The sequence below is a fragment of the Rhopalosiphum maidis genome, chromosome 1 (genome assembly GCF_003676215.2).
Source record: "Rhopalosiphum maidis isolate BTI-1 chromosome 1, ASM367621v3, whole genome shotgun sequence".
Lineage (NCBI taxonomy): Eukaryota > Metazoa > Arthropoda > Insecta > Hemiptera > Aphididae > Rhopalosiphum > Rhopalosiphum maidis.
In genome coordinates, this window is record NC_040877.1 from 76,418,765 (window position 1) to 76,445,020 (window position 26,256).

The 26,256-nt window shown below is 26.9% G+C and overlaps 1 protein-coding gene across 2 annotated transcripts in view; it reads right to left on the reverse strand.

Moving 5' to 3' along the window:
- Window positions 1-26,256, reverse strand: part of LOC113559191 (band 4.1-like protein 4) — a 143,471-nt gene that overhangs the window by 45,793 nt on the left and 71,422 nt on the right. For both annotated transcript variants that reach the window (XM_026964818.1, XM_026964816.1), the window contains exon 6: window positions 9,891-9,988. In XM_026964818.1, coding sequence (XP_026820619.1) covers window positions 9,891-9,988 — 98 coding nt within the window. The remainder of the gene's footprint in view (window positions 1-9,890; window positions 9,989-26,256) is intronic.

Below are 26,256 nucleotides of genomic sequence, written 5' to 3' on the forward strand. Positions count from 1 at the left end.
TCCTATTAAATATTGGTTAAGATCCTTTATATAGATAGCTTATGATAATATTTTATTAATTAATATAACACAACATTAGGAACAGGGCATTTATTTGTGATATATATATATATATTATAAATAAATAAAATTAATTAAACAGTTATCGAATATGTTAAATTTTTTTTTTTTAATTCACTATAATTCTTAAAATAGGCACAAATATAGTATTGAAAATATGAAATAATAAATATGTTATCAAAATTTAAAATTAAATAAGCTATTACTATTCTCAACAGCGAAAAATCACGTAAAAATGGTAAATAAATAATTATTATGTGATCAAAAATCAAAATTATACAGAAATAGCATGGTTAATGTTTTACATTTTCATATTGTATTGTAAACAAAATTAAAAATTATAAAAAAACAAAATTACTATTTTACTGTTTAAACTATAAAACTTATTTTATTTTGTAACCATTTTATTCGACAATATAAAGTGATGAAATTAAATTAATTTAATTTCCCGGATAGTCATTTGTTCGCCAGTATCCAATGTAAATAACTAACCGCTTTTTTTTCTTTTTTTTTTTGGCAACCGAACGTCGTAACGGATATTCTTACCGCCCACTTTTAGAGTGGTTCGGTCAAAAAGGGGTTTTTATTTATATTTTGTTCGTTCTCCATCCCATTGTGTTTGAAAAAAACATTATATTTTACCATGTGAATAGAAGAACAATGTTGTATTTTTCCCGAGTGTGTCCGAGGATTTCCTCACTTCAACGACGCGCAGTTCAGTGGTAGTCGTCGGAAAATAAGGATTGTTCGGATCGAAAAGAGTAAGAGAGAGAAAAATAATACAAGACCAAATGTTGACGGTCTCTGCGATTCGGATTGTTAATATTTTTTTATTGAAAATTCAGAATGATAAAAAATACCATTTTACCGCACTATATTTAATATATTTAATATTATATATATATATATATTTATAAAGTTTTTATTTATACAAGTTTATTTTTGTATCAACAGTGACCGGCCTATTGTTCACATAATATAACAAAATTACGAACCCTCTGTATATATTTCCATACTAGGATTGATTCAACGTCAACATTTACGGCGATTGTGTGTGTAAGAGAGAATTTAATTGTCACCCCTTCGTTTTGGTGAGACCATCATTGTGTGTTGATGAAGAGAATATTAAAAAACTTTTTATACGAAAAAAAGAATATATTCTTATGCCACTGCAGATGACTCTAGAGCCATAATAATATGAAAACTGTAAAAATGGCTAAAGTTAGATCAAGTATCTACTATATTACCCACGGGGAAAACGAACTGAGAAAAAAAGTAGACAAACTTTCCATATAGAAAAACGTTTTTGTAAACATTAGTAGGAAAAAAAGGACGACAATAATAATAAAAGTATCGAATTATATAATAATACGAATTGACCATTAAATCGGAAAGAAAGTTACATTATAGATATTATAATTTACTACATCTGCAACATTATGAATAAATGTTTGTATAAAAAAAATAACAGAAAAATTTTCCAATTTTATTAAAATTCGAAAACCTAACCTCTGAAAAAAAACCAGTCTCGTAACATAAATTAATCATAAAGTTTTTCATGATTTTTAAACGATCGTAAATATAAATAATAAATAATATACAAAATAAAAAAATAATATAATATATAAAATATAATAAAATATGTATATATTATGGAAATTATATTATATGAAATATTCTTAAAACTAATTTATACTTGATCGTGCTCAGTTTTAAAAAGGGTATTAATAACCACGAGTTTAATTATAGATAATAAAATAAGCAGTGAGTACTGAATAAAAAAGTATTTACCTACAGTACAATAACTACACAAATATAATGAAGCGGACCTTTTTCGTAGAAAAACAAATGAAATGAATAACATCAAGTAAATATAAATACATGTATATAGATTTTACGTTACTCTTTCAGTAAAATGAAAAACACTATATTTCATATATAGGTTAAATTCAGAGAAATGTAAAAGAGAAAAAAAAACGTCTCGTTCCAGACGGAAATAAAAAGAAATGTTATTATTACTATTTGTTTGAATGTGCGATTTTACACCCATATTCACACTTGATGGCTTATGTCGTGGAAATTCATGAATTTCCTCAGGTTTTTACGACTGTACCTTGAGTTTTACGCGCGTCGACAACACCAAAAATGGCGTTTACTTCTCGGGGCCCATAACAATATCCGTACGCAAACAATTTCTGTTCCCTTCCAGTTTTCGATAATCATCATACGGTGCATTGCAACTATACGATTTTATTTTAAAACCCTATATCGGTATTTTTTAAACGGAAAAATCGGTAATACAGCTGCAATATTCACCTCAGAAGAAATATATTTTTATTATCGATATAAATAATAAAAATATAAAGAAAAAAATAAAAACCAAGAAAAAACGTTTTATATATTTATTGTGATAGCAGGTGTGTGTATATTAGGTATCGGGGGCAGTACATAATAATGCATTATTTCACCTGACGCCGTCGCCATTTTACGTCTTAACATCGACGAAACTGTGTTTAATCTTAATCATAATCGTGTCTAAATACTGTAGTACGTAGCGTCCGACGTAATCCTTTACATTTGGATGTATAACCGTAATAAAAAATAATGAAATGGGGGTCGGGAAAAACTCATTTGTGGCGTAAATTTGGGAGATTTATCTTGAACATTCGTTTTTAATTTAGTTTTGTGGTGGGGCCGGTCGCGCTCTCTTATTGTGCATCATAATTAATGTGGTATGAACGGAGAAGGCCCCCCGTGGACGGCGTTTTCACAGTTATGTGTTGAGGTAGACATGCAATTTTCATATTTTACACCAAGTATATTATGCATATAAAATTAAATTATACCTAATATTACGTTATATTATGACTTAGTGTAAACGTATTAATTTTAATTAATGCCCAAGCGACGATAAAAAAAATAAACATGATTAACGATTAGTAATAGTTTTACAAATGTGTAACTAGTTTTAATGTTTATTACACTATAGTTGTATAATATATAGTTATATAATTATATTTAAAAACATAATCTTTCAGTTATATTGGAAGTCGAGGGATTTTTCCTTCTCAAAAGACTTTCATCCTTTTCCCTCCTAAAAACAAATAAAAATAATCTCAATCTACTTTTTCCTTTACGAATATTGTCAAAAATGTCAATAAAAAAGTACGTATTGTGTATATAAAATATTTTTTAATGATAAATTGGTAAATATTTGGATTAAAAAAATATCTTTTATTCCTTGAATTGCTTCATAAATGGCAAAAAAACTGACAGAATTTTTAAAATAAATTATATAATTCAGAGTTTGCTTCTGCTACATATCAGTTTAAATTTAATATATTCAATAAATCATTGTAAGTTTACGAAAAAATAAATTTTGAGCGAAAAAGACAAATAATTTTAACTGACAACGCTTATCAAATAAAATTGCGCTCGACTTTTTGATATTTTTAAATTATTATAGGAATAACTTCAGAAAGTCTATATATCAAATTTTTGAACTTGAAGTAGGTATTGAAAATGAAATTAAGTTTTGAAAGTGAAATAAATTTTTAACTCTAGGGATTTCAACACCTACGTTACACAAAGATAAACTAAATAATTTTGTAAAATGATGTATAATAGCAAAATTTTAATGATAGAAAAGTGAATCAAACGAGAAAATGTTTAATTATTGGAATTTAGTAGTAGTTTTCAATAACAGTACCTGATTTTCGTCTATGATTTATTCAAACGTTACAATCACAGACATTTTTAAAAATTGTTGTGTAATATTATGATTTTATTAAAAATATATCAGAAGAATATTTGAATAAACATTATCCAGAACTCTTTCGGTAACGAATCGTTTTTTCTTTTTATTAATAATAATATAATTTTATTGATCTCTTATATGCCACAAAATAAAAACATTAAAAACTAAATATACAGACCAGTGGGTGCTACGAAATTTGAGGTAAATAATTGATGATAAAAAAAAAAATGTATTTATGCGATACCAATATCGTTTAGAAGCTTTTGCATAATTTTTCGTAATCTATATATAATATTTATTATATAGACTCGACTGTAATGCACACGAATCGAAAATCGCATTAGTATAATTTCAAGTGTAATTCGTATATAAATGTTCCTGTCGGACTTGTGTGTGTGTATTAACAATTCTATAAAAAGGAAGGCTAATCAAAAGCTCTTGGTATTAGTCACGCGCTCCCCAGCTAAAGCGATAAACTATTTTAGGAAAAAGAAAATATTTGAGAGAAAACCCGATCGATGACAACAAAACAATAATAATAATAATATATCATGGAATTATATGACTACTGTTTATACGACGTCTATCATTATCGCAGTAGGCTTTTAATCGACACTATATATTGTTGAGGGGGCGCAATTAGGGTAATTGCATCGGGTGATATGGATTTGCACAACGAGTTTTTGAGCGAAAAAAAGAGGGGTATTCGACCGAGGTCCCGTAATCTACGTACAGCATACATTATTATTGTTATTGTTATTATTATCATTTTTATACGCTCAGCGTATAATATTATGCGTTTAGTGGTTTAAAATACGTCCAAAACCTACGTCTTGCATGTACAGCGATATAGTTATCATTATTATAACGAGCATCGCGTTTATTTTCAAAAATTTACAACAGGATATTATTTATTTTACTTTATTTTATTACAATACACTATACAGTATACAGGCCATGGCTCAAAATACATAGTTTGATAATACACATTTGATATTTACAAATAACAAATATTTAAATATTTTAGCAAACGCTCGAAGTTTAATTGGAAATGACGGGCATCTTTTTCATTAATAATACACAAAAAAGTTTCATGTCATCAGAAAATATAAATAAAAGATTTATAATCTATACATCATTGTGCTAAAAATAGTATGTACACTAAGATAATCAAGACTATTATAGTAAGAGTATTCTACATGAATCTGCTACAAGATATCGTCATTATACGATGATCGCAAGTATGATAATATCATACAGAGCGAATAATATTGATGTTAATACTATTTTGAAATTTAATTTCTGATAAATATCGCGTTTATGACATTTAATTTTGCCCACATTTATTTTTTTTGTATCTTTCATAAGTTGGCATATAACAGGCAGATTTATTGGCTTTTGATGTTTACATTTATTACAACCTACGCATTATGTTTTTAATTTCATAATCTGAATACTTGTTGAATATCCCAAACAACTAGCATATTCTAATTTATAAGCATATTTAAAATTTAATTAGACGACTATTGGAGTGGCAAGGTTCATCGATTAAGACACGTGTTGAGTACATATCTAGAATTTAAATATTATTTAAACTTTATTAATAATAATAATAATAACGGATTGTTCAATGTTCAATCCGATAGGATTAAACAATTATAATATATTATAATATCCATATAGGTATGCATCAATGGTTTTTTTAAAGATATATTATTGTTATTTTTAATGTTAGTTGAAACGCAAAACTCAAAAGTTGATAGTTGCCCACGAACAAAAGTAAGGAACTGCTTAGATATTATTATACATAAAATACAGTAGACCACTTAATACCGGATATTCTAAGTCGCTACAATTTAATCCACTATTCAAAGGACGAACTTTTAGACTGTAGTTTATTTCTAAAAGAAGTTTGTTATTTTAAAGGTATCTATTCACTGTAAAAAACATTGAGTCGATGTATCTTAAATATTTTTTGAGTAGCAAATTTTCATCGATTTTTGAAACATTAATAATGAGTGTCGGCCGTTAAAATAAGTCGGTTTCGTTTTACAGTTCTCGGATATATATAGGCTGTTAAAGTTACCTCCTACTCACAAAAATAAGAAAAATAGTGTTTTTCGCCAAAAAATCTTTCGGGCAACATGACACTGTATCCAACCCCTTTTACTCGACTAGCACTCGTTATCTTGGGATTTTGGATACACTTTCGTTATATATTTATATATATATATATTGCGTACGACGGGGTTTTTGTGCTGACTACTCCACGTCCGACTCTAACTCTCACGTATTTTTTAGATCCAAACATGACAGACGTTGTCATATGCGTAGATAGTCTTGTCAAAAACTGATTTGGAATGTATGTATACGTATATGTATATACCGTACATATATATCACGCATTCACGCGTAATGTAGACATTACGATTTAGTTTTTGGTGTTCGTGTTATATATGAGACTAATCATTTAACGCAGGATACATATTATTACTAAAACGTTTTACGTTATTGAAAATATTAATTTTGTTTTAAATTACTTTAAGTCGTTAAAAAACGATTTTCTAAAAAATAATATTTTTTAACTATTTTTGTCGCTATCATTTTATTTAATAACAAAATGCATTATTAATTTTTTTTTAAAGCAAAATATTTTTTTGGAGAATTTTGCCATATAAATATAAAATTTTGGACGATTTTTTATGAGGTACTAGTATAATAGAATTTAAATTTGTGATGAGTGGAGTGATGTGGTAAAGGTATACCCCGTAAAATGTTGACACACTCTTCCACGTATTTAAACTTTAAATATTTATACATTCATAACTAATTAATAAATTACTTGTCCAAAATGTTTTATTTATTGAAATACCCAATATAAAATTAAAAATGTGTTGTCATTTAAGGAGTAAAAAAAATGATAGGGATAAAAATAGTAGAAAATGTAATTTTTTCAATAATTTTGTATTACAAGCTTACGATTATGTAAAATAAGATTTTTTAAAAATTTAGTGTTTTCTTAATAATGAGTGAGTATGTCTCATATATGTAACTATAATATATGAAATATATAAATAAGTATAATTAATAACTAAATACATAATTAGTAAGAAGTAACTTTTATACAAGTCATATTGTATGTCATATACTTTACCATCCATGGTATTTTGCTATTAGCTGTCCACAGATACTCGCGGTAAAAAGAAGATTTTAATTACTACCGCATTTTTCCAACAAAACTTACATCGTATATTTTATTTTTGATTTTTTTTTCGCCATTTTATATATATTTAGGATTTACCATGGTGGATGACGATGTTTGACAATCACTTTAATAAATAAATATATGATAATAAAATAGGTATTTGATTTCTATTATATTGTTTGTGTATTACTCTTTATTATAATAATCATAATTTCCAACAAAATCGATAGGCGATGAGATTGAAATTAAAACAATGGAATCAATGAAACCCCTATATAGTCTCCATGACGTTTACAAAAAACAAAAATATTATAATATATTATTATATTATTGTACACGAAACACGCATATACTTGTGTAATTTATCATGATCGCCAGACTCATTAGTCGTTGAGTAATAATATTGGAGCCTCCGCTTTTCTCATTCACGCCAACGCCTATTACTTTAAAATAATAACATCTAATGTTATGCTCTCGGTTTCTCATGCGCCCTTCAATAATGTCCATTTGCCCGATATACATACATATATTTATCTGATATGTCCGTTTTGATCATTCTCGACATAAATGAATAACTTACTTAATTATTAATGAACTTTGACGTTTAAACATGTGTGTTACACTAGTTTTCTTTATAAAAATATTTAAACGTATTTTTAGAAAAAATAAATAAAAATGTTAAATTTGAAGAAAAGTCGAATACTGAAATATATAATGCACATAGTATAACATATAAAAATACAACATAATACTTGCAATCATTTATTTTTGTACAGATAAATATTAGTAGAGGGTTAAGAATAATATCAAATGACAACTATATATACTTGTTTATGTGTTTGTTTTACTGCAACTAGTAAGACAATTGTAATCTGATCAAGTTTATTCTGTATATTTAACGTTGTTTATATAATATATATATATAGACATTATATAAGTCCCAAAATTGCATTTTATGTAATTGGCTGTTTACGAATTACGTTATTTATCTTTTTCAAAGTAATATCAACTTTTAAAAATAATATATGAAATAGTTTGTATATATATATAATATATCAATTCAAAATATCAAACACTTGTATAATTTCGTTCCATTTTTATTTTTACTGAAAAATTTAGAACAAAGAAGTATTAAGCTTGAAATATTATTAAAAATTACTAAACTATCGATGAACGACCATTTGCAAAAAAATTATACGGTTTTTAATTAACAACTAATAATACACATATTGTTAAAAATATTTATTGTTATTAAAACGAGTCATATAATATTAACGTCTTACAATTTATATAGCGGAGTCAACGACCTGTTTTTCCGTTTAAATGTCAACTGTAAACAGTATTGAGCAGGGATGAACTATTACGATAAAATGTCATTCAGTAGAAAAAAAAATATCAAATAAGTTGTCAATAAAAAAGACGCTTAGCGATTCTTTGAGTTTTCTGGCTTAAAGTTGTATTGTGAATAATAAAAGAATGACTAACGAATTCAATACATTTATCGTGATACATACATAATATACATAATATTTATATATATTTAAAACCAGTCTATCAATATTTGTCGACAATAATTACACACATACCTTTCAAATCAGTAATACATTATAATATTTTCGGATTCATAAACAAAACAATTACTGTTTCATTTCACAGTTCAATTTTAAAATTGTATTATTCTACAAACATATCATTTCGTTATACAAAATATAATACATCACATGTCAACAACTAAAGAAAATTTAAACATACCTATGTATTTTTAACACTAAGGAATACTATACTATAATAATATATGTTGACTAATTAGTAATTAATAATTGCGTATAATTAAATATTACTATAATTACCTATGCTCTATTGCTACAGAATGTAGAATATTATGTATGTGACATAATAAAATATAAAAGAATTATTTTATTTCTTATATCATGTCTCGTCGAATAATAAAGATTAGAAAAAATACCCCGTCGAATTAAATTATAAAAAATTAGTGACATTTCAAATAAAGTTTTAGATAAAATACACCACATTATCTTACACTGTAATCTGGATGTATAATAAGTTCAGTGAATCGTTTCTCACTGCACGATATATTTAAATAATTTTTAGACTAAATAAATTTAAGAAAAAAAAAATGTAATCTTAGCCTTAAGTTCGCGATGAGCGCTTTCGGTAAAAAAAAAAATAGCGTATACAAAGGACTATTGTTTAAAATAACGGTGGTCGACTTTGTTTGGCGAGTGTTTTTATTTATTTTTTTTTACCATACTATTACTATAGGTACTATGCGATGACGTCGTCGAGGACATGGTAAAACTCTGGTCGGAAGTCACGGCAGCGGCAATGAGGGGAGGTGTTGGCAATGGTAGTGATTCGGTAAGGCGTGAAAAAGTTTTATGTGGAAAACGGGCAGTGAAGTACACAAGTGGAAAAACAATTTTCGCAGTTTAACAACGGCCTCGGGATGATGTGCGCTCTGCGTGTAAAACGCACAGGATATTGTAGTATTTTCCTTGTTTTTAATTTCGGTTTTTGCTAGTCTTTTTGATTTTGGTCGGGTGAATCACAAAAAAAAAACCCCGTAGGAACAGAAACCGCAAAATGACTAACTATCTACGTACCTTTATATACGTGTGAGACGGATAAGATGAAAAACCGAAAACCTGCAGGCGAGAAAAAAAATCGTTTCATTAATATCTCGATATAAACTACTGCAGGATCGCGCACGCCTAACCCCCAGAACCTCGCGTTATTTGAGTATGTTAGTCAATATCAAACGGCTTTTAAACTTACATATGAAATAAATTTACATAAAGTATATATATATTCTATCACTATCGTTGTATAATATTATTGTGTACTTACATTGCACGACGTACGCCCCTAGTTCGGCCATCAGTTCTTGGGTGACAGGTACACGTCCTTGCAGTATGTCCTGTTTGAGCTGCAAGAAAAACTGATACCTGCAACACAGGTGTTTGAAATAACTTAATGTATTATTATTATATACACTATTGAGGATATGTCTTAATAGGTGTACGCGAAAAACTGCAGCACAGAGAACCTGCTATCAAACGTTGCCACATTATGCTGTCACATATCGCATACTTAGTTCATACACTTAATATTATATTAAAATAACACTATACAATAAACACTCGTGTTATATCAAATATCAAAAGGAATAAAAAAAATTGAAATTTCGAGTTTTATTAAAATACAGTCATTTTAGTAGAATTTAAATTTAGTTTGATATAACACAATATTCGAAAGGTCAACGTTTGATATAATAAGAATCTAAACTATATATTATTATTTTGTATATATTGCATAATATACACGCTCGAATGGAGTCAATATACGATAGAGTGTTTTTTTTAACCTAACCTAACCATACACCCCTCACGGCTCATATTGAAATATAATTATTTCAGCAGTAAAATATAAAAATTTAAGAATTATATAATATATACTCACTGACTAATGCGAACATAATATTATAGCGTCTAATAGTTAATCTAGCACTCCTCCTGCTATATGGCTCACATAGAATATTATAAGTTACAACTATTCGAAATTTAACAAATTACTACCAAAAATACTTTAATCATATTATGGAACACGTGTAATTTTCGTGATCTAATTATTATCATACCTAATTATAGTTAGACATTTCCCCAATTATCAACTCTGCCTGATTAGACAAAAAAATAATGATTGATTAACGCGTGCGACTGCATACTCTCCAACGTATATATTATATATATAATTATTTTTACTATTTTCATTAGTAGTTAGTAGTATTACAAATTTTTCGTTATATTCAACTATGCACATTACGTACATATTATAATAACATATATTAATCATTACACATGATATGTTCAAAAAGTTATATATCAAATCGTCAAAATTAAATGTAGGTACGACAAACGTCGCCTTTCCTAACATGAAACGTGATAAACGGAATGATTCACTAAATATAGTCAGTGTTCATACCCTTTTTCTACTATAAATTATTTAGCCATTAATGTTTCTAAAAATTTTGATTTATCAAATTCAAAATTCAAAAAGTAGTTTTTGAGTTATTTAACTTTGTGAATACTTACTGAGAATAACTTTAGTCTTTCGGCTTGGAAGATATATAGAGTATATTTTTATGAAAATGTAAGTAATTAATTTTAATCTATCAAAATGTATAATATGTGAATATAATTTAAGTATAATAAAGTATACTAGATCTTACATCGTATATTATATTTTATATTTTCTTAAAATCATTTTTAAAGACTATTATCTTTAGTATAATATGCATTTAATGACTCAATAAAAAAAAAAAATGAAAATACTCAGTTGGATTTTGACTTAAGTACGAAAATTGGGGATAAGCATTAAGTTTGCTTTTTGAATCTTCATGTATACTTCAAGATTAAAATATTATTGTACATACATAATATTATAAAAGACGCGGTTCCGACCACGCGGACAACGACAACATTTTCGACGCTAATACGTGTATAATTTATTTTACCGCCTGATTTCATATGCGCGAAGCTCACACAACAATAATATCATAATAATAATAATAATAATCATAAATGTTCTAAACATATAATTCCGGTATATTATACATAATATTGTATAGTTACATTAGGTACACAAGAATATTATACATACGTGAACAGGCGGCAGTGTTCGTGCGATACAGAGTGCTACAGGCTATGCCGCACGACTCGATCATTATAACCGGAGATCGATGTCGTGTTTTACGGCAAATAAACTGTAATAATTACCATCCGCAACGAACACACGCGCATGTATAGGAGGCATAATATTTTAAACGCATCGCGGGCTCCTATCTATATCATACGCGTTTTTAAAATATATTATAATGAACAGGGTATGACGCGTGCAATCGTCTGGGAAATAACAAATTACCGGTCTCCGCGCGGCGTGAACTCGATTATTCGATTCTATTAGTTTTAGGGCATAATAATAAGCAATAATGATTGTGTGTGTTTTGTTTAGTATTTTTTTTTTTTTCATCGAGGGCGATTTGTACGTGGACGGAGGACGGAAGGCCCAAAAATCCCACGCTACCGAATTTCACAAGTTCACACACACACCTCATCGATTAACTGCACGACACGTTTAAAACTAAATATTACTACAATAAACTGAACACGGATATTTCTACCTTAAGTAGCAGCACCGGTCAGGTAAGACATGATATTTGTAGAGTTAAGGCTCGGAAGTTATAAGAACTAAAATAGACAAAATAATATGCAAGCAATTTTATAAAAAATGTTTATCAAAAATTTTAAATAGTGAATAAATATTATTTATTTTGTTGTACTGAAAGTATAATATTTTATTAAAAATGGTTTTATTATAAAAATCTAGTTGGCGATATAAATTATTGGACTAAAAATATATTATCACAGTACTTAAATAATATTTATAAAAATATATATTCAATTTTTTTAATGTTGTGTACAAAAATATACATAAATCTAAAAACATCAATTTTTTTTTGGAAACATTAGATAAGTATTTATACAAACTTATCTCTCTTTTTTAAAATTGATGAAATATGCAAAACTTGTATTTCAAATTTTTAATTTAATAACTCATTATTTGCATTAAAATATACAGTGGATTTTTAGTTTGGCCCATTATAAATCAATAAAATTGATAAAAATCAAAACCGATATAAAAGGCTGCAATAGTTAGTTTTGCTATATTTTAATATAGATTAATGCAATATCTGTCTATGTAGTAGTGTCGTACAAACTAATATAAAGTTTTCTATTTACGTGTATTATATAACGTAATAAATGCATATTAGCACGCGGATTATACCAAACCTAAAATTATATTAATAATATACACTTGCCTACCAACACGCGTGTTAGATATTTACTTAAAAAACTTAAAACTTAAAACATTAAATTCCACATCTCTATGTAAGTATTATATAATACAGTATCTCGGTTTTAAAATTATGATCGAGGCAACTATTAAAAAAATATATATTATATATTATTATATCATAATACAAATTTATGCAGCGTTTAGCAAGTAACGACCTAAGTTTTTTATTTGCTGTTATTATTTTTATTATCATCATCATCATCATCGTCACCGCAAACATAAAGCTTTTAATTTTTCTCTTATTACGTGGCTTAACAGATTTCTATAAAACCAGTGCGAATGTCACCACCTGTGCCGTTTTTAATTAAGAAAGACACGCAATATAATATATTTTAAAATTAATAAAAATATATATGGTATCAGTTCCTGTGTAATTTTTCCATTATACGTCAACGATTCAATAATATACATGATGTATAGGTACGCCTACTATTTTAATGACAAAAAGAATGCCTTATTCTTGTTGTTTGTCAACTTTTGCAGTAACCTTTTGTGCCTTTTCATATCATATAGCTAACCAAGTGATGAGCTATTTATTATTAAAAAAAAACCGACGCACCTTATTGTAATCTGAGGTATTATAGTGCATATACGTGTATTACTCAAAAAACAGTAAAGGAAAAATATTCCATTTTAAAATGACAATTTTTTTTGACTACGCCAAGTGATATTTAAAAATACATATGTTCATACCGTACCTACTATTTATCTGTCTGTAATATTCTATATCCTGTACGTAGTGATTTTTCTAAAAAACGGGGAACATTTTAAATGTTTAAAAAGTGTCACATTTACTTATTACGCAGTCTACAATAAATTTCCGAGTAAATGATTAAGTTACAAACGTTTTACTATCATTATTATTCAATTTTACGCAAATTTACTTGAAAATGAATAATTTGCTAAAAAAATTAAATTACAAAAAAAAAAGAATCTTTAAACATAACTAAACAAGCAACAGTACCGTCAGAAACATTATGTTAATTGGCCAAAAAAATAATCCATGAAAAAAGTTATATAAATACACTTGAATTTTATTTATTCATATTTAAAAGTGTAGGTCGACGGATTATGATGTAAAAACAAAATAGAACTATAATGAAATTATATTGATATTGGCCGAGGAAATTGTGAAAATTTGAATTTGCCTGAAATATTAGCTACTATCATTAATCAATGAGTCGTTTAATACTACCGTGTAAAACTAACCAAAAATAATCAAAATATGTTTGATTGTATGCAACGAAAAGCTTAACATAATAGTGAAATACAGTTTTCTTTATAATCATACAATTAAAATTCAAGTATAATCTAATAATTGTTTAAGACAATTTTGTGTGTATGAGTATAATCTAAAAATAAATATTATACAAAAACTATTTATTTGTATTATATTATAGAACTTTTGAAAAAGAATAACGAAAACATATATATTGTTATAATGATATTATTAACGATTAAACAATTTTTTTTTAGTACCTATAATATTTATAATTAGGTACTATTATTGAATTCTAATAAATTTTATACGGCGATTAAATATAATTGAATCTAGTTAAATTGTTTTTTGAGTTATGTTTATTTTACGATAAATCTATGTCTGTAACTTTATACACAAAGTAAATAAAAGTTTCCTTTTATTTTTGTTGTATAGTTTGTTGTTGTATTTGTATTCTTATAACTTTTTATTATATACAATATGCATAATATAATAGTATAAACAACAAGTCAACAAAAATAAAATTATACATACCTATACTTTGAATTTTACCATATATTGTGTAATAAGCTAAATATATTGATATTTTTCCCCGCGCATTTATTAAATAAAATATTTTTTGAATAATATAACATAAATTTCAATTTGAAATCACGCTATTGTTATTTATGTGACCCATAGGTCACAATTATAATTATTTACTATGATTATTACTATAAGTAATATTTTATCTACCTGATAAAAAACTTTTTTAGTAATATTTAAGTTATTCAAATGGTATTTTCCGGTGGTTATTTATAATATATGTTTTTCACTATGTATAAAAGTCATTGATTACTAATATACGATAATGATACAAGATAACTTAAAGCAGTTGTATCATTAATTTACTTGTGGTAATTGGAATGCAAAACTCGTTTCATTATTTAGTATTATTATTATTTTATAATGTAGATATAATATAATATAATAGTATGTTATAATCTCAAGGCGTTTTTATTAAATGAGAATAAAAATAATACATTCTTGGAGAACATTGCATTTAAATAACCAAGTTTATTCTTTATATTTTAATTTTTTTTTTTTTATTCATATATTCTAATATAAACGACTAAAATATGTAACGCATTGCAACTATAAAAGCTATGATAAATGTATTTTTCGTAATGTCCTTGTCTTTTGAATACATACGACAACTAATGTTTTACCTGCGGACAATGCGGAGATGGTATTGCGCTCGATCAACCCTTTACGTGGAAATTTATTGTAGCTTAAGGGAACCAATTGCAGCTCCATAAACGCGCTGCGAGGAAAAATCAGCGGGAATAAAGGAGAGACAAAATGGTGTGGTCACAACGATTATGGTGTAATAATACTAATAAAACCGACTCACTGTATCATAACGCTTTCCGTATAATTCTTCAGTCGGAAAAATAAACTGTGGTTATCTACAGGGAGTCAAATTAGTTTAAAAATGGCAATCTCAGCAGCAGAGTTTATGCAGACGAAATATACGAGTTAAAAATTAGTTGCGTTAAATATTCATGTACATGTATACATATATTTTTTACTTTCAAAACAAGTATTCATGTTATAACAATCGTAAAAAATATAAACGTAATCGAATTTTACTTGTAATTGTACACATATACAATACAAAATGAATACAATAATGATATATAATTAATTGAACGATTTCGAATGATAATCTCGTCTATGTGAGAGAAAAATAAAACTCGTAAACGCATGATTAATTTATTATCCGATCACGATTTTATTATTGTATCATATATATTCAACTCGGCGGCCATTATCATAGTACACACACACACACACACACACACATACAATTAATGACTAAATTAATTTCTCCTGTCCGATTACAAATCCTCTGACGTTTCGTATAATATAAGAACCGTAAATACACATAACAACTATTTAGCGCGACCGCATTTAGATATATGTAGGTACGTATTATTATTATTTTATTATCATTGTGCTCTAGTTTAGTAATAATCACGAACGTCGGCGAAGAATATTACTGCAGCAATGAGCTTATGCAACCCGCAAGAATACAAACACACTTGAACACATTACACGCGATAAGTATACCATGTAGGTACAACATGATATAATTCTTAAATATACGCGCGTTCGGTGAAAGGGGTTTTCCGCCGCCACTGCAATCGACATACACTCGTAGAGGTGACATTTTTCTAGCCCTCAAAAATGTACATTTTACACGACGTCCGTGCGCGATTTCGTATCGCGGCGTATTGAAACGGAGAAATAAAAATGCGTATAAAATAGGAAATGGCGAATCAATCATAGCCGTCGTGTATTTGTCACGAAATTACAAGGTGGCGTGTCCTACGGCGAGTGTTTTCGCGCAGTCCGACCAAGAAAGTCCATTAATGCGGCGATTTCATTCATTTCCGGCACATAAGAGGCATAAATACGAATATATATTATTATGGGTACACGCAATAATTTTACCGTGGTCAGGACAATATCATACGTGCTACAATGCATTTTTAAGTATAAAAGGTGTTTATTTAAATAATTTTTTATTAGTACACTATTGTTTTATCAAAAAGCATTAATGTTTTGGGGAAATTTCCATTAAAGAAAGCCATAAAATAATGAAATTATTAATATTTTTTATTCTTTATAACTTAATAAGTTTTTACTTGTATGAATGACAGTATCACTTTATAATCAATGTTCCTAAGCAGAATAATTGTCTAATGTTAATTTATAAAAATTAAATTTCAAAAGAATATCTAATTTTTTAATTAGTTATAAGAATTTAAAGTTTAAATAAGCAGTGTGAAATAATACCGATAGTATCTACTATCTATTTATCCCGTATATTTTGGTCTGCTATTCAAAACATAAAATCATTAAAAAATAGTAAAATTTATAACAGTAAAAATTAAATTTGTTTTCAAAAATGTTGTGAAATTTTATTCAAATTGTGTAAGAAAATATTTCTATTAACACTTATATTTTTCGAAAAAAAATTAGTGTTTATATTTAAAATAATCTGCTTATACAGTAGTTTTTTAAGATTTGCATTATTTTTACAATTAAATGTACGGTTTAAAACGTGCTTTTTTAATTCTCTGTATTCCCTAAGATTTTCCATAGAATAAGCCCAGTATGTAATTATGATACATACAGGCGATGAACTTAACTATAAACTGCTGTTACAGCAAGTACCATTAACCGTATTTTCGCAGTTCTCACTACATATTATTGTAACGGATATGGCTCCGGGCGTCTGTCGAACGACTTTTACACATTATATAATATATATATATATAAATGTGAAGGGGGAGATTTCATTAGACGCTCTATACGCTCGATATACATGCTACTTTATATATAAATATATATATATTAGCCCACAAATGCGCAAACGATTATTGCTTGTTAAATCGGCGGTGATGGCTAATTTTCCTCTGGCAAAATTGTTATTAACTTTTTGCTAAAACGAGTTCAATATTAAATATTATTTATATAGTAATATTTTATTATAAAAAATCAATTAATTATACAAACACTAAGTGAATTCAAGACGTCTAATTTTATTTTTATAATTTTCAACTCGTTTTTCATTATTTATTATTTCATTTCGAGCCAGTAGTCGTAATGAAAACAATTAAATCAATTCCAAAATATTCTTAGTCAACACAAGTGCAATTATTATACACGACAAATATTAAAATTGTTTTTCAAAAAATGTAAAATTTTATAAATAACCGTTGAATGTTTGATAAATTGAATGTTATAGATAATTAAATAATTTTCACACCAATATGAAATATGAAAATTAAATTTTATGTTCTAAAGTTTATATTGGATCACTAAAAGTCTTTTAAGATCACATAAAGAAAATACCATTAATCATTCAATTCCAAGACCATCAATTCAATATTTTATTTCATTAATATAAACAACGTTAAGATCTTGTATTGTTTTATACTTATTATATATAGTAATTTATAATTGAATTTTACTGACATTTTAATAAACAACACTCCTGCAAACAACATAATATATAATATTGTTTTATGAAAGTTTACCCTCCTCACCTAACACTTAATAATATCAACATAATAACATAATATAATTAAAATATATAAGCCATGTATCATAATAGAAATTCAATTTCTACTATTAAAATGCATTTTAAATTATTCATTTTCACAAGTCAATTCAATAATTAATTTGATAAGGAATCAAATTATATTTAATTAAATATTTAAGTCATTATTAATAAAATCAAAAAAATGTCATACTAAAAAATAGAACATAACTGTTTATTATTACTAATACTGCGAACGATGTTCTATATTAGTTCAAATACAAGTAAGTATACGTTTATAAAAGGACGAAACAGAAACTCGAAACCTAAAAGGAATCATCCTATATATATCCAGAGGAGATAAGACTATATTAATATCGATTTTGAGACTCTACATTTCATTTCATTAACTTAAACATTATTTAATACATTTTAGCGTGTAAAGAAATATTATAAAAAATGGGTACCTACCTAAAAATGTACAATTAATAATTAAAATATTAATTAATTGTCAAACATTCCAAAACTGTGTTTTATTAAAATTATATTATAGATAATATTTACTAAATACTCAATTGTTTTCATAAAATAAAATGCTCTTGTTCAGAATCAGATAGGTTAAACAAATACAACGACCAGAAAATATTTAGAAAATCAAATCAAAGTACATAATATTAATTACACTAATGAAATGTTTTGAAGATATTTCACATTATTTATTGTTTTTAATTAAAATGTCATCATTTGTGTGTCACGTTTTAGAAGTTATAAAAAAACAGTATAATTCGTAGTTATTTTAATAGTTGAAACTTGTTATACACAAAAACTAACATAAAACTCTTTAGATTTCGCATGTTTTATTATTAATTTTTATGTTGAAAAACCAGATTGCATATTTACCGTTATCGTAATAGTTATGCCCACTGATGAAACTAATGTGCCCTAACGTATAATATGTTAGTATTCATAATGAACTAATAATTATGTTACCATCATAGTATACTTAACATAAAGCTTCGGTATAAAAAATACAATTTAATGTTATAACAACGAAATTAAAAATTATAATTTATTTATAAATTATATCGTAATTTTAATTCACAGATATATTTGTGCAATTATGTTGTATACAACAAAAAATACACGATTATTATCATCTGAATAACTTTAAGTTAGCAAGACAAAATTTAATTTATATTTTTGACAAAGAAAAAATTATTATAATACATTGAATACAACACAGTAGTAATATTTAAAACGCTAAAGAACAACCGTCACATAACATGAATCATAAATATATTGCATGGGAAGTGTGCCAAAAAACATTTAAAAAAAAAATAATAATTATAATAAACAATTTGAAGACAATGCTTACTACATTTCAATAAACGAATGGAAATTAATAATACAAAATTATATACTATACATAAGTAACCCTTAACATACTCAAGAGACTAGAAAGATGACATAATAGTAATAGAAGCCCTCGAGTCAACCGACTCTATGAAACACTTACCTAAAAACCGTTTGCCAAACCTGTGAAATCCCAATGTGATCACAATAGATGTAGTGTTTTGAATTTTCAGTGTATTATTATAACACGAATATTAGAATAGTAAGATCCCTTCAGTTTAACGATACATTGATTAGCTTGCTGTAGATACGATTTACATACTATACGCATATACAATATTGATATAATACATGTTATATGTACATAACAATTTATAATACAAGAGCTCTATAGTATTACAAATCCCGAACGAGAGCAAAAGGGCTGCAGCCACACCTTGTATTATAATGATGCATTTATTAAAAATGCTTTGTAAAGAAATAGTAACAGTACATTTTGTAGTTTGTAATCGATCAGAAGTTTAACTCAAATGCTTCTCCAAATTGTTCGGTATTCTACTTATCATATATTAAATATGATATTATGTAAAATATAGTGAAACATAAAGAATTTTCAAGAAATAATTCAACCAAATTTACGATAAGGAAATTATTTAACTTTTAAAGTTGTTCCATATATGTTAATATATTTTCGTTATACTTAAAAAAAACAATTATATAAGATCATGTATCTTTGATTGAATGTTAAATTTTATACAATAACCATTTTATTTAATATTATAATATATAATATAAATAATTTTCAAATAATTAAATTTTTATTTCATTTACTTGTGCAATCATCGAACAAAATTCAATGGAAACATTTAAATATCTTCACTATCTAAACACAAAAAGATCGCTTTTTTTCTTTTAAATAACATAATATAAACTAATATATACAAAGAAGGCGTTTTTCCAATTTGATTCTGTTAACTTAGCATTCAGAGAAAATAATACATATCTTTTTTGTGGTTGAAATAAAATGAAACCACTAATTGCCAAATCTTATGGAAGATTTTACTAAAATGAAGTCATATAACGTATGCAATAATTTAGTATTTTATGCAAACCAACAATGAATACCACTAATCTATTTTTAATCGACTAATTAATTTAGTTGTTAAAATATTTAAAACGAAACATCAGTGGTTTTTCAGGCGAATAATGTAATTTTATTGTTTTAAACTCAAGTTTTATATAATTTAATAATACTATTCTTTTTTCATTTTAAATGAGTTACTAATTAACATAGTAGTTACATCAAAATCATTCAGATGATCAATTATTTACGAATATTGACTACTCATATTTTCTAATGATAATTTTGTCAATGTCAATAAATCATAAATTTTTCATATATATTTGTATCTTCAAACAATATTTTTTGATATTAGCACTTTAATATAAATCTATTTTTTTCTATTTTTTTGTTGTCAAAATAGTTAGATACTTAGTTATATTTTAGAAAACAACTCTAATTCTAAATTTCATACACTAACAATATAAATATTAATTTTTCATAGCAAATCGAGCCGTTAAATATTTATATTTTCTTATAAACGTTTAAAGTTTCACTAAGTAGACGAATAACGGAAGTTTAAAAATTCTATACATAAAAATAAAAAATATATATATATATATTCACTTTTAAAATACTTAAATTTAAAACTATTAGAGATAGTCCCCTCTCGATTTAAAAATTCCCTATTCTTAGCATAAGAAATTTGACGGAATTTTCATTTTTACTGTCAACATTTTTTTTTTTTTTTTTATAATAAAAAACAATTCCTAAAAATAAATCGTACGAATTAGTCACAAACGATAATAATATATTTGTCTGAAGGCTGTATTGTGCGATTCGTGATTACGTGAATATTTAAATTATGACTGTATTTGTCCAATTTTAAAAAACCTGAACGTCAACTTAAAAAAGAACGTCTTACATATTAGCAAGAAAGAAAGTCATCTAGATCCTACAAATTACGATCTATATATTCTATAGGTATTATTTTACAATAACAATATAAATATAAGTCGCGTATGGTGAGTCGTATAATATAGATTTGGAGGGCGGTGGTGGATTATTCATAAATTATATTATAGATGTTTTTTTCATATCATATAAACGAAAAACCGTCGTCGTTTCCGGTAGTCGTCTTCACGAAAATAGGCATAAAATGGTATACGACGACGTCGTCGTGTCATTCGAGTCATTCTACAGTTACGATGATACCTACCCATTTGCAGTTTCAGGCGAAAAAGGTTCAAGGGGTTGTTAGAAGAGGGAATCATAGGGATGACAGTTTGTACGACATTTTCGAGTGCGCTGCACGTTGAGATAATATTATTTAAGCGTGTACAATATCGATTTAACCTTTCACTATCTTTTACATATCATACTATTATTATTATATACGTGTTTCGTGATTATTATTATTTACACCGACCGCCCTGGCAGTATCTCGTGCTACAGAGCTTATACGTTTTCTCCGAATTGGGTTAATCTCTGTGCAACGAATCGTCTAGTCGCCTTATCCGAAAGTTTTCGACGATAAACTTTCAGCCCCTATCGGCGATGGTAGCCTCATTCCCGATTGAAAATAAACGACGAGTCATACTGTTTATGTATCGTTTTCATTGTATCACACCATAATGTGATAATATTATTATTAGACGATTAGAAATTCGATACGCCATTTTAAAATATTATTATAGCGTATTGTGCACACCATATACATATGGAGGTTACGGTAAAAAAACATTATTGGCGCCGTAAAAAATTATATTTCTTTTGGTTTATCACTTTTCGTCGTGATCACAATTAAAAATGTTAAAAGAAAAAAAGTTGATCACGCAGGCTTCATGCATATTATCGTCACCACCGTGATTATGAGTGAGATATTATGATATACATACGGAGATAAACTACATATACTTTTTACTCGCTCGTGTATTATTATAATATTTAATATGCACGCACAATTCGAGTATTTTTCGTTAAAACACTATCATTGTTTCGTTTAGAAAACCATTTTATCCGATTTATGTATTCCTACGCATGACGCATACTTGTCGTATAATGTTATGTTATATAGTAATATTTTTCTAACTCTCTATATAATCTACCACGGTTTAAGTGTGTTCGCGATTTAGGACCCGAGTCAATAAGGGCATGTGAGAGCATGTCGCCATGTCGGTCGCATGTGTAACCACTCGAGTCACACCTACGACAAAATATAAACAATGTAAACGTTTAAGTAGGTATATCGTATATGTGTGTACAACCGGAATAGACTTAACGTAAATAATATTATTTTAATGGCGCTCTACAACTTGACGTTTATATTGTAAGTATATTATTATCGTCTCAGAGAGTGTGTGACTGTAGCTACAGATTACAATGGATAAGGCACTTAATCTATAGTACTCTTATTTGAAAACAGAAGTGGGAGTCTAATAAACGTTAAACATGCTAATCCGGTCGAAATAAACATCCGATCTGATTGTTTGTATATACTTTATTATTAAGACAAAAATGTAATATTAAAATGAAAATACGTTAAGTATATTTATGTTTCTTATAATATAACATATAAAAAACATAATATTATTATAACTCTGTTTTAAAGCTTTTAAATTTTAATTCACAAGATCTATATTTGACGATAGTTCTTTTTATTTGCTTATAAATAAATTAATATCTAACAAAATATATATTTTAATAATATAATGTATCCTAATTAACAGCCACCTTAACCTTAAGTTGTTTGTCTTAAACTTAAATTTAAACGATAATTATTCACGTCACGTGTTCAAACATGTCTACAATTTTAGCGTAGCATACATATAATGCTATTTGAAAAAAATAAACTATAAAATTGCTAACGAAAGAACATTAAAATATTTTGGGAATAATATTAAAGATTTATCTGTTCGCAATAGTACCGTACTTAACATACTTTAAAATATTTATTAAATACATTTATTTAATTTATTAATTTATTTATAATTATTAGTCACGATTAATAGTAAATTATGAAAATGTTTTATTGCAAATATTATATTAAAATTGTAGGATCTAACTAAAAGGGACAATTTATGCCTATTTTCAATGATGCTAATTCAAAAATAGTTGATTGATATAAATAATACATATAACCACATTAATCATTAATTATTATTATTGTTATTATAAAATATTAAACATACATCTTACGATAAACCCCATTGAGAAAATTAAAATTTTACTATTTTCCAAAATATCGATTTTTCAAAACTTATAAATATTATATCGAGTACAATATGATAGCCGTAAAAAAATAATAATAAATCGTTTAAATATTATTTGTCCTATATTGAACGACACGTTATACGCTATAAATCTAAAAATTACCAACTGACACAAACAAATGTCAATTTTTTATATGAAACATTTATTTTCGTATCAGTAAGTATTATATTATATAGGTACATATATATTGCATTATAGTACCGAAAAGGGTATAATATAATATACATCATATTCTACACATACGCACATGTCATAGGTACGAGTATATTTTTATTTTTGTTTGGCGTCTCGTAGGAAATCGAAAACCTGAAGATTTATTTTTCACGTATCTATTCCTCACGCGGATATAGGCTTTTTTGACGGCAGTGCCAGATTGCAATGTAGGTACATTTATATATAGGTACCTACGTGTTGTAATGGATTCACCCACCAACCAACCACATAAGGTGCGCGTGATTTGTGTTAAACGAACTGAGAAAAATAATAATGAAATAAAAAAGAAACGACAGAATACCGTCCAGACCAAGTTTAATGAGCCAAGCACAAAAGCTCTTCTATTATTTTCCCTCTTTCTCCTCACTCTATTTGGACCCTCGTAAACGCAGTAGCAATGTACACGGCATCAGATGCGGCTAATTTCAAATCGCCATTTATATGATATATGTGACTTCAATACATCGTCGAAAGAACTATAACATACCTACCCTACAGTGGAGATCCTACTCTCTACAGTAAAAGTAAAACAGTACGACTTATCAGTTGTGTAGATAGTACGTGTTTGGTTTTTGTTTTTCCACTCGAAAATAATGTCTTTGAAAAGAACGCGTGAAAATGCATAAATATATGTAGAAGAAATCAAATATAATTGATTGTAAAATTTCAAAAATATGTTTCATAAGTATTTACTGTGGATCATTTAATGTGTTTAAAAAATAGTCTATTTTAAAATTTTAATAATCGTTAATATGTATTCACGAGAAATAAAAATACCATACAATTTCGTCGCACTAGAGCAATATATAATCAAACATGTGACATATATATTATTCTAAGACTTTGTAAACTATAATAAATAACTGTAAATATAAAGTACAGCATTTTGTGGGGTTGGACCTAGTGCTTAACGATTCGTATATGAGACTGTTTATATAATAAATGACCGTCGTCGGAGAGAAGTTTGTTCGCCTACAAAGGTCTAATAATTTTATGATATGGCAGCATTTGACTAATATTTCATAAACTTATGTGCTCTGCGGGTAAAATATTCGTAAATTTAGATGAAATACGAAACGATTAAAATAAACACTTAAAAGAAGCGCTAACAGTGTGAAGAATATGTAAATCATTGCCAATTTTTTTGTAATATTTTCAGAACATTAAACTATAAACATACTAATATGATAAAAAAAAACATTTTTTTTTTGCATTTTGCTCATATAATTCAGAAATATACACTTTGCATACAACCGATTAATTTTTATATACTAATTACTAACAAATCATTCCAAAACCAATTATTTTAAACACTAGTGTGAAAAACAAAAATCTAAAACCCGCAGTGCCCTCCAATAAATATAATATAATTGTATGCGAATAGTTAATAAAATATCTACAGAATATTTTAATCGGTAGTTGTTGACTAGTAAAATTAACATACACCATAAAAGATATTTTATTAAATCTTTAATATTTATTGTAAAAATATTATACGATGATAGATCAAGAACTCAAAATAAATTCGAAACCAACTGATTAAACTACTTAACTACACCAATCACAAAAATATATGATACATTTATACTAGACTGGTATCCAATACAGGAAGTTACCAACGACCGTAGCAATATATATATATATATATATATTATGAACGACGATTTCAATTAATAACAATTCAAACTTATACACAATAAGCAACCAACAGACTATATATATATATATATATAATATATGGGCACAAATGTAATCTTCATTACCGTTTGCGAATCGAGAGCAAGTAAGTTTTCCCTCGATAAGTTGATACAATGCGTCTTACTGCTATGGACGATAGTGGATACCAATATTATACAAGATATATATTATACCTAAAACTTTCAAAGAAAAAAAAATAGAAAAAATGATAGTGTCATTCATTGTGACTTATATGAGATGAGTAACTTGGCGCCAAAAAGTGTTAACTTCGCGCCGATAGATATGTGATAAATGAGTTTTTACTGCAGCTATATAAAATCAGTTGGTATAGGAATGCAAGATGATAATAGGATAAGCAAGTTGATTGATCGCAAGTAAATATTGTAATACA